Source organism: Megalobrama amblycephala, linkage group LG14, assembly GCF_018812025.1.
Source record: "Megalobrama amblycephala isolate DHTTF-2021 linkage group LG14, ASM1881202v1, whole genome shotgun sequence".
NCBI lineage: Eukaryota > Metazoa > Chordata > Actinopteri > Cypriniformes > Xenocyprididae > Megalobrama > Megalobrama amblycephala.
The window spans coordinates 5,605,907-5,617,042 of NC_063057.1; the positions used below are offsets into that span (position 1 = coordinate 5,605,907).

At 36.7% G+C, this 11,136-nt stretch overlaps 2 protein-coding genes across 5 annotated transcripts in view; one reads left to right on the forward strand and one right to left on the reverse strand.

Moving 5' to 3' along the window:
• Positions 1-1,311, reverse strand: part of chst11 (carbohydrate (chondroitin 4) sulfotransferase 11) — a 63,444-nt gene extending 62,133 nt beyond the window's left edge. Inside the window, exon 1 of one of the 3 annotated variants that reach the window (XM_048154633.1) lies at positions 1,040-1,311. In XM_048154633.1, coding sequence (XP_048010590.1) covers positions 1,040-1,142 — 103 coding nt within the window. In that variant the 5' untranslated portion in view covers positions 1,143-1,311. Of the gene's footprint in view, positions 1-1,024 lie in introns of all 3 variants that reach the window. The other 2 variants (XM_048154632.1, XM_048154634.1) reach the window with 2 other exon arrangements.
• Positions 1,312-6,664: 5,353 nt separating this feature from the next.
• On the forward strand, positions 6,665-11,012 carry nfyba (nuclear transcription factor Y, beta a). 2 transcript variants are annotated; one of them, XM_048155544.1, is made up of 7 exons: positions 6,665-6,826; positions 7,520-7,613; positions 7,725-7,858; positions 8,457-8,654; positions 9,271-9,349; positions 9,558-9,637; positions 10,518-11,012. In XM_048155544.1, the coding sequence occupies exons 1-7, from the start codon at positions 6,680-6,682 to the stop codon at positions 10,548-10,550; spliced, it is 765 nt and encodes a 254-aa protein (XP_048011501.1). In that variant the 5' UTR covers positions 6,665-6,679; the 3' UTR covers positions 10,551-11,012. The 2 variants fall into 2 exon arrangements, with proteins under 2 accessions (XP_048011501.1, XP_048011502.1); XM_048155545.1 differs by lacking the exon at positions 6,665-6,826 and adding an exon at positions 6,832-6,984.
• Positions 11,013-11,136: the final 124 nt, after the last annotated feature.

Genomic DNA, 11,136 nt, shown 5'->3' on the forward strand with positions numbered 1-11,136 from the left:
TCCTTAACAGACATCTCAAAGACGTATGTGTGCTATCTGGGTGGATAGATAGATAGATAGATAGATAGATAGATAGATAGATAGATAGATAGATAGATAGATAGATAGATAGATAGATATGCATGTTTACATCTGGAAGACGTATTTTTTAGAGTTTGCTCATCTGCAACACATCTATAGGACGTTTCCTGTCAGATGTCAAACAGACATTCAGAAAATCTCTTTAAGATGTTTATGATTTAAAATGTACGTAAAACTGACATTTTAAAGACGTCTTCTAATCTTAAATCATCTTAAAAACATCTTAAAAATGTGCTTTCCAAATTAAGTGATCATTAACAGACTTCTCGCAGACGTAAGACTAATGATATAGATAGATAGATAGATAGATAGATAGATAGATAGATAGATAGATAGATAGATAGATAGAATCTCATTAAGGAAATTGCTCAGTAAACACAATACAAACACCAATAAGCTTAAGCACAGTAAACTGAACATGCTAGGTTATATTTTCTTCGATTGTTGAATTATTTTGCTGGTCCACTTCATACTTTCTATTCAATTTCACAGCAATATAACCAACAGTTATGAACAGAAACAGCAGGGCGAATGTATGTCAGCTGTACGTCAGTATTGATGTATGGATGTTTGTACCGCGTGTCGGCTCTTTGATTCAGTACAGTGACTCTACTGTACCGGTCACCGGAGACAATGACCATCCCTCCACAACACAACCCTAAACCACGCACCCGGGCTCTACCCATTGTGCTTTATATAAATAAAAGATTAAAAATGCATCAAACTGAACGGTAGCTATTATTGACAGGCTACAGCAGAGAGCAGGAGCTTTGATGTGAGTCAGTACATCATTCACTCTCGATGCTGCTGATCGATGCGCTCCTTTAAACAGCTCATTGATTATTAATGACATTCTTCCACACCAAATCACCAAGTAAGGAGCGACAAAAGGGGGAAAGGAGCATCTTAAAACCTTTAGAATGAAACCATCACGAAGTCCTACCTGGTTGGAACATACTTTGGAAATAGAAGATGACCAGAATAAAAGATCCTAAACAAGTGGCCAGCACCATCCGGCAGATCCTACTCATCCTCATGAGGTCCAGTAACGTCTGTTTCATGGCTGGGCACGGAGGGACGGAGGGACGGAGGGAGGCTGCCGAGCCCCGTACAGCGGGTCTGTGTTTGATGCTGATGCTCTCGCTGCTGCCGCCTGCCTGCGTCCGTGTCTCAAAGATCTCAGCGCAGCTCCCTGGAGTGCGCTACCTTCCTCCGCACACTAGACTACAGTGGCGAAACTCCGCCCCTCTCTTCGCGCGGTGAATGAGCGCGCCCACGCTTTCATCTTTGTTTCTCTTTAACTTGTCGCAATCATTTCCTCTCTAGTTTTCAAAGTTGAAACTTGATTTCTTCATCGGAAATTTAAAAAAAGAGCTCAGAAAGTGTATTAAAGGAACAGTTCATCATTTACTCACCCCCAAGTTGTTTCAAACCTGTATGAGTTTCTTTCTTCTGCTGAACACAATAGAAGATATTTTGAAGAATATTGATAACCAAACAGTTTGGAAGTCAGTGGGGCCTATCAACTGTTAGGTTACCGACATTTATCAAAATATCTTCTGAACCCCTTTAACTGTTTGAGCATAGACATGAAAATGCACTATCCAAACCTAAAAGGTTGTAATTCAAGAACACTCTAAAAAATGCTGGGTTAAAAACAACCCAAGTTGGGTTAAATATGGACAAACCCAGCAGGTTGGGTTAAAGGGCACCTATTATGCCCTCTTTCACAAGATGTAATATAAATCTCTGGTCAAGTTTCAGCTTAAAATACCCCACAGATTTGCCCCTATTTGGGGGTGAGCAAAAACATGCCTTTTACTATATTACTATATTGCTGGCTAAAAAAAATAAATTCAAAATTGGTTGAAAAAAAAATGGCTGGGTGAAAACAACCCAATCCCTGGGTTTGTCCATATTTAACCCAGCATTTTTTAGAGTGAATGCTTTAAGGTTGGTCTCATTTTAAAGAGGACACTCAGCAGATTATCCCTGAAGTAAAAGAATATTAAAATAAAAAGCAAATAAAAGTATCAAAAAGTTATGGTAGTTTATATTTACTACTGTAAATAAAATGTACTGTACTAAACTTTTTTTTATTTTATATAAAATATATGTTTTATTAAATATGTTTTACTCTAAAATTGCTATCAAATCAAAACCATATGTCTAAACATGTTCTGTTCCAAATTTGAAGTTGATATTAAAGGGTTAGTTCACCTAAAAATGAAAATCCTGTCATTTATTACTTACCCTCATGCCGTTCCACCCCCGTAAGACCTTCGTTAATCTTCGGAACACAAATTAAGATATTTTTGTTGAAATCCGATGGCTCCGTGAGGCCTCCATAGGGAGCAATGGCACTTCCTCTCCCAAGATCCATTAATGTACTAAAAACACATCTAAATCAGTTCATGTGAGTACAGTGGTTCAATATTAATATTATAAAGCGACGAGAATATTTTTGGTGCGCCAAAAAAAAAAAAAAAAAACGACTTATATAGCGATGGCCGATTTCAAAACACTGCTTCAGGAAGCATCGGAGCGTAATGAATCAGCATGTCGAATCACATGTTCGGAGTGCCAAAGTCACGTGATTTCAGCAGTTTGGCGGTTTGACACGTGTTCCGAATCATGATCATTGGCCATTACTAAATAAGTCGTTATAATATTAATATTGAACCACTGTACTCACATGAACCGATTTAAATATGTTTTTAGTACCTTTATGGATCTTGAGAGAGGAAATGTCATTGCTCCCAATGCAGGCCTCGCTGAGCCATCGGATTTCAACAAAAATATCTTAATTTGTGTTCTGAAGATTAACGAAGGTCTTACGGGTGTGGAACGGCATGAGGGTAAGTAATAAATGACAGAATTTTTATTTTTGGGTGAAGTAACCCTTTAAAAATTAAAGTTCCCATGAGATTTTGTTTAGGCGCTGTACCAAAAATATCCACCGGGTGTCACACACATTCCATTGATCCACTCTCCTGTAACAAGCTTATACGTTTCTATCCAAATATCACTTCTATCACAAAACAATCACCAAATATGGAACCTTGAGACTCAGACCTTTCTGACGATATGTGTTTTGTCAAGAAGTTTTAAATATAAAGTAGTTAAAATAAAATTTGTAATATGTACGGAGCCCCGGACATGACATGCAGGAAAAAAATAGTAGGCTAAATCGTGCGCACGATTTAGTATTTCGTTCCCTCGATTTATGCGCACTATTTACTATTTATAAAACGAGGGAACGATATAAAATTAATTAATAAATAAATTGTGCGCACGATTGAGTAAATCGAGGGAACGAATTAGTAAATTGTGTGCACAGTTAAATTTTTTTTCTTGCATGTAATGTGCGGGGCTCCGTAAATATGAAACCTGACACCACCCACTAGGGGAGGAGCCCACTAAAAGAATTTAAAGTACAGTTTCCATGGTAACTCAATGTCGAATTTCAAAACAGGATGAATTTTGAGTTTGTAAGCTTTCGATACCTAATTTTTGATGATTACTAAAATATGTGATAAGAAAATATGCGCTTAATAAAAAGAGCATGAAGCATCCCGCTAGTGGAAAGAAATTCATACAGGTTTGGAACAACTTGAGGGTGAGTGATGACAAACTTTTCATTTTTGGATGAACTATCCCTTTAAGTTGCTTTAAAAAATTAGGCAGTGTTGCAATTAAACTTAAATCAAGTCATTTTGTTTCTCCTATATGCAGTATAGAGGAGTTAGACTGACATCACTGATATGAACTGCTGCTGTACATTAACCTACTGAACTCATTGTGCAGTCAGCAGTGTGAGCAAAGTATTTACAAGAGCAAGTGGACTACTGGCCTAAAAAATCCCATCATCTACATCATGAGGCTGTGGTCAGGTTGGTGGGAATTTTTTTGAGTATGTGCTGGTAAATAATGCAGAAGCTGGAAAGCCCAGAAAAAAACAAGTAGCCCATTGAATATATGCCACCAGGGGATATTAATATAATTTGAAATGCAGACGAAAATCCATAAATCAACACACTGCATAGATAAATAAAATGGAAACCTACAAAGACAGAAAACCCACATAGCTAATTGAATTTTACCTGCTATACAGCAGTTAGATTAAACAGCCTCAGGCAAACAGTGCTCAGTCGATGCCCCCCTGTGCTGAAGCCTGGATACAACACAAAGCCAATCACAACTGCAGAAATGAGAGGAAACTAATCAATGGTAAAAACTGGAAGCCTAATGAAATGTTAATTATTTATTAATGACATTATTGCACGCATAGATGTTCTACATAATCTTTGCAAGTTTCTTAGAAGAGTTTGTGGCGAAATCCAAATTGAAATTTAAGTCTTAATTTAAATTGCCACAACATTTCCTCCTCACTAAGCAGTCGCTAATATCATTATGCATTCACGGTCCACAGCATTCAGTGCTGAGTGAAGCAGAAACGTTTAAAATTCATGAGTGATTTTGCATTCCGGATCTGCTGATTAGAAGCAGTTTCGGAGGTGTCAATTCCCAAGAGGAAACACTCAGGGAATTAGGCCAGAATTACAATGTCAAGGTCAGAGTTTTTACTGTACAGCTAAAAATTACAATATACAATAAATGGAAACTCCTGCAGTTATTTGTGGCCTGCCTGTGACTGTAACCTCTGTGACAGTTTAGACTCAAAATATGCAGCCAGGACAGGGCTGAAATACTGTAATATTTTTATTTTGACTTTAAGTTGGCCTATGCCTAATTAGTTAAAGATGCTAATGCTAAAAACATGCTAATAAGGGAATTATAGTGCCTTAAGTAGGGGAGAGTGGGGCAAGATGTGCCATTTTTCACTTATGTGGTCCTCAAGATAAGGGAAAATGAGGCAGAAGTACAATGAAAGTAATTTCAGGATGTTTTCTATCATTTTAAATGATCAGAATACATCTATGACAAAAGAAAATATGGCTTCTTATTAAAAAAAAGTGTTCCTCTGGCTCAATTTACCCCAGGTTAGGGGTAAGTTGAGCCGAGTTAGTGGGTGGGTGTAAACTGACCATCTAACTGAATCTGAATCAAACCCATGTGAATTTTTAAAGATAACGTACCTATTTTAAAAAATCAAATTTCCTTTTACGTATTCTTTGTAAAAATATTTTACTAATATTTATTTTTTTAAAGCTAAATTAACAACATAAAACCAACCAAATGAAGTTGAAATTTCAGTATCTTTAATTGTTTGCATTTCTGAAACAATAAGTTGAACATCAAAGATGTAACCTTCCCATAACCAGACTAAACAGAGAGTTTGTTGAGTAAAATTAAATAAAAACTAAATAAGAATGAATAAATGTCACTGAAACTAATAAACATTTTAGTCAAAAGGTTCTTGACATGGTAGTTTTTCTGCAATGTCGACCATGTTAGGCCATTAGAGACTACAGGTGGAAAGATATAAATGATTAAACATCATCTGATTCGTATCAGAGAAGAATTTAGTGTACTTGTACACTATTCCTATCAAATAAAATGAAAAATAAAGATAAACTAAACCAGTTGTGTAATATTACATTGAAATAACACCAGTTTATACTTCAGATTTAACGTAAATTCAGTGGCTTATGGTGGGGTAAGTTAAAACACTGGCTCAATTTACCCCACAACATTTGGCTCACTTTGCCCCATAGCTGCCATTTTAGGAAAAGCTAGCTAGCTTACCAATTCACAATAATATTTAGCTAAATGACTTGCATGGTTTTATACGTTGCTAAATCACCAATATGCATCATAAATAGTTTTAGACCTGGACAAATTTGCTTTGATGAAACAGCCATTACATCTCTTTTGTTAAAATTGTACTTTGACAAGCCAAAAACAGTTTTTAAAGTAAACAAGTGACTTCCACTCCTCCCATGTGCTTCTCCTTTTCACACTCTGGCAGAAATGACAGTGGTTATAAAATATATGGTCACATGACAATAAAATGGTACGGTTGCCAAGATACAGGAAGTGGGTCAACTTACCCACTGGCTCATCTTACCCCACTCTCCCCTACTTACTTCTTAATTTCCACATTAGCATGTTTTTAGCATTAGCATCTTTAACTAATTAGGCATAGGCCAACTTATAGTCAAAATATTTTTACAAAAGCATGTTGTACTTAGTCAGTGACGAGCATGTCAGGGTTTTGTCAGTTTATTTTAATATTTCAGAGCTGGCTGCGTTTAATTTGCTACTCTTAGGAAATTTCTACATTCATCTGGTAAAAATATGCATGCAAAAATGTATCACAAGCAGTCAGAATTTAGTTAAAATAAATGCATTTTCACTTTATCTTAATTTGTTCTTTAAGTGATTACTTGATATATGAAAAGCCCAGCTGAGAGTAAGGAAGCTTTCAAAAATGATTAACATAAGATCACATCATCCACCCACATACAATGATTTAGCCTACTTTTTATTTACTATGTTTGCCATCAGTTTGAGCGTATATGGCGCTTTTAAAGTTACAATAGGTGCATCATTCACTCATGATAAAAGAAGTAAAAATATAATCTTTTAAGATTAAGGCCATTAGAAAACATTTTGTAGTTAAAAATGCAACCAAATGCACTGGATTGTGTATTTTCAATTCACAATCTCATCTCCAGCGCGCCCCCTGGTGACTGCAGCCACGCGTGCACAAGCGCGGGCACAAACTGTCTCGCGCAGCCCCATTTCCGTCCAATCAAGTTGCAGCGCGAGCTCGAGTCAGGTTTGTATTTGTGGCTCCGGTCAAATGATTTGCTTCAGCGATAATTCTCGTGCTTAACGGGTAGAAAGGGATGTTACCGGCAGGCTTTTACAAGTTTTACCGGGCCGAAGGAGCAGTTAAATGCAGGAAGTGTTGAAAGAATGAATGTTTGAGGATGGGTAAGGGATTATTTGTGTGGAGAGATGGAGGCTACGTGCACGCGAGGGCCCGAAGCCACATTTAACCACATTTAATAAACAGCAAGTTTATTTATAAAAGAAGACTGTTAGTTTCTGGTTAACGTATCTAAATTGTTCATAAATGAGCTATTTTTTTCTGTTCAATGCGTGTAGCTGGTTAGCTTGAGCTGGTGTGATGCTAACCTGCTAGCTGACTATCAAAACAAAGGCTGCTAGAGATACATACAAGTTATTATATAACCATTTATTGACTGTATTAATAACATATACAGAGCCATGTTGTACACATTTATTACGTATTTATTATATTTTGTAAATATTTAATGTATTATTTTTTTTATCCTTACGTATGCTATTCATGATTATTATTTTGAATTATAATCATTTTTCATCATACTCTGGAGAGTTATTTACTTGTCTTTTCTTGGGCCATGAGTGTATTCTTGCACATTATGAAGATGTAATTGGAACAAATGTCTTAACACAACCCTCATTGTTGTATTTGTGCCTTCAGATGGACGGAGACAGCAGTACCACAGATACCACTCAGTTAGGAATAACTGGAGAGTATATGACCGGAGGGACATATGTCTTACAGACCCAGGATGGTAAGGATATGACGTCACCATAAATCACTAATCTGTGTTAGAGTTAATTAAGAAAACATTTATTATGAGAGATGAGAAGCAGCATTTTTACTGTACATTTTTTGTGTGTAGATGATGGGGATGAAAGTTTTAACGACCATGAGGATGGCAACGGAAGCAAAGACAATTTCCGAGAGCAAGACATTTACCTTCCCATCGCTAATGTCGCCCGCATCATGAAGAATGCCATACCGCAGACTGGAAAGGTAGTTGTTCATTCTGTAATTTGTGTATTGTGCGTCTTAAAATGTTCCCATGGTATTGGAAAACCTAGAAATATCAGTTAATTTTAACTCATGAAAATGATTAAAAATATGTTTTGGACTTTTAAAAGAAAAAAACACTATTGTGTTTTTTCGGTTTTAAAGTCTTCTTGAAATGGAAGTTGCGATAGTCTTTTCTTCCCTATTGTGACGTATATCTGGGTGAAACCCATTGGATTTTGCCCATTGGGAATTGATTGGATGGTGAATGGATTATGAATAAAAAAAAAAAAACCTTGTAATCTAATCAAAATAACTTCCCCTCTTGCAGTGACATCTCTTCTCTGATGACTTGTTTACTGGCAGGAGGGCGGGGCAACCTGTCACTCACATGCCATCACAGCAATAGCAAACCACAGCCATCCAATCAATGCCCAATGGGCAAAATCAAGCCATTTCACTAGGATATAATTTATAATAAATACTGCAATATTCCATAAAAATAAATTTTTGTCTCTTTGAGAGCAAGCTGTATGAAATCCTGATCTTATGCTCAAGTAAAGACCATGATCACTTTTGTCATCTCTCTTTTTAATCGCAGATAGCAAAGGATGCAAAAGAGTGTGTGCAGGAGTGTGTGAGCGAGTTCATCAGCTTCATCACATCTGAGGCCAGCGAGAGATGCCATCAAGAGAAACGCAAGACCATAAACGGAGAGGACATCCTGTTTGCTATGTCCACTCTGGGTTTTGACATGTACGTGGAGCCGCTTAAACTCTACCTGCAGAAGTTCAGAGAGGTATTATTCACTCACTCACATATGCACACGTCAGTTTAACCAGATCATGGTGTACATATATTATTGTCCATCCATATAAAGGATTGTAGAGAACATATCTTTAAAGGGTTAGTTCACCCAAAAATGAAAATTCTGTCATTAATAACTTACCCTCATGGTGTTCCACACCCGTAAGACCTTCATTAATTTTCGGAACACAAATTAAGATATTTTAGTTGAAATCCGATGGCTCCGTGAGGCCTCCATAGGGAGCAATGACATTTCCTCTCTCAAGATCCATAAAGGTACTAAAAACATATTTAAATCAGTTCATGTGAGTACAGTGGTTCAATATTAATATTATAAAGCAACGAGAATATTTTTGGAGCGCCAAAAAAACCCAAAATAACAACTTATTTAGTGATGGCCGATTTCAAAACACTGCTTCAGGAAGCATCGGAGCATAATGAATCAGTGTATCGAATCTTCTGTTCGGAGCGCCAAAGTCACGTGATTTCACCCGTTGGCAGTTTGACGCACGATCTAAATCATGATTCGATACACTGTCATCATAAATGTCATTTTTAGAGCACAAATTGTGGTTAGAAGTTATAAGTAACATGTTCATGTTTCCAAGGCAATGAAGGGTGAGAAAGGCATCACTCCAGTCACAGTCAGCGAAGGCCTTGGTGAAGAACTAACAGATGACACTTTCAGTAAGTGCAAACTCTTTCCTGCGCATATAAGCTTATTTTATGCATAAAGCTGTATTTCCCTTCAGAGCTGACAAGAGACTTATCCAACTCTTTAGCAGGTAACTTGATCAGAAAATTTGATGTCATCGAAACACCCTTTGCTTATTTATAGCTCTTGGTGTTTTAAAGGGTTTCCATGACAAACTAATATGAAGTGTTTCACTTGCAGCCGGTCAGTTGCCTGCAGGACTGATCACTGCAGATGGCCAGCAACAGAACGTGATGGTATACACCACCTCATACCAGCAGGTTAGTATGTAAACCAACCCATGTTAACCCACAGTAGGGCTGCATGATTAATCGAAATTAAACTGCACGCGATTTGGCAAAGGCTGCGATTATTTTATGCGCAGCTTGTCAGTGAAGCACGACTCTGTGATCAGTAGTAAATGCTGCTCCATCTGAAAGCCAGATATGCAAAATATGCCCCACAGAAGTACAATAGCACACATCATTCCAGGAAATCCTATGGGCATCATACAATGACTGTAGCTGAATAAAAAGAAGATTTAAACGCTTTGATTGATTAAACATGGCTAATAAACACACAACTACAACAATAAATGGTTTATTCAAGCCTTCTCAGGTATTTTTGTGATAATAGAGTATATTTATACTTCAATGCTAAACGACAGTCTTTATCACTGTATAGAGTACAATGAAATAACATGTTGTGTGCCTTATTCTGTGTAAGAATCCACATCATCTCACAGAAGGATGTTTTCAAACACTCAACTGACATTATCAAGTGAGTTTGGAGTAAAAACATGTTATTAAAAGTTGTCTTTTGTTGGACAAGAGGTTCATATAAATGCTTCTCATGTTTTGAAAGATGTTTGACGCGTGTTGCTTTTTCAAATGCACGTTATAAATGACTCAAACTTGCAGTAATTTCAGATGCATTTACTACTGATAAGAGCCGTGCTTCACTGACAAGCTGTGCATAAAAATAATCACAGCCTTTGAGATTTCATAATCGCACTAAGCCAGATTGGTTAAGCACGATTTCATGTTTATTGCAATTTATTGTGCAGCCCTAACCCACAGATATGACTCAAGATTAGACCGAATTAACCATTTACTGTAGATATTAATTATGCTCATCATTTCTCTTTTTCTACACCTTTAGATTCCTGGCGTTCAGCAGATACAGTTCTCATGACTGAAGAACAGGCCCGAATATATATCTAGTGGCCTGTCCAGTTTCTAGACAGACTTGTCTCTTGCCTTGCAAAGTTTTCAGGTCAGTGCTGGAAGACCAAGAGATGCCTGGTTACCAGAGCAGGAACAAAAGTGCCTGTTGCCAGGAGGTTGATTTGATCTAAGTGATGTCTTGTAATTCATTCAGTATTATATTTAGGCCAGTGTGTTTTGATTGGTCTGCTTGGTACAGGCCACACCAAATTATGAGTTTTTTTGTTTGTTTATTTTTGGTTCCTATTTGGTATTTAATAATTTTTAAAGTTTGGAATGGGGTTGTGGGAAGACAGGAAGGCCATATTGACCATTTACATTCCCGCAATTAAGGGAATTCTAATTTGATATGATATTTGATCTTAATTAACCTCATGAACTGACATTATGCTGATTCTTTGAATAAAAATGTGATCTGTCTTTGTTTGAATGTTGTTCAGCATGTCTTTAAAAAAACTTTTATAGAAATTAAAATAAAAATGGTCAAGATCAAAATTAATTTGAATGTATGAATTTTATTGCAATACCTTTTTTTTTTAGCCTTAGTAAACTTT

Excerpts from the sequence above, each read along its gene's own strand:
- nfyba (XM_048155544.1), top strand. The coding sequence starts at position 6,680 with ATGCACTGGATTGTGTATTTTCAATTCACAATCTCATCTCCAGCGCGC. Across the intron at positions 7,859-8,456 it reads CCATACCGCAGACTGGAAAG|ATAGCAAAGGATGCAAAAGA; the intron begins GTAGTTGTTCAT and ends TTTTAATCGCAG. Across the intron at positions 9,350-9,557 it reads ACTAACAGATGACACTTTCA|CCGGTCAGTTGCCTGCAGGA; the intron begins GTAAGTGCAAAC and ends TTTCACTTGCAG.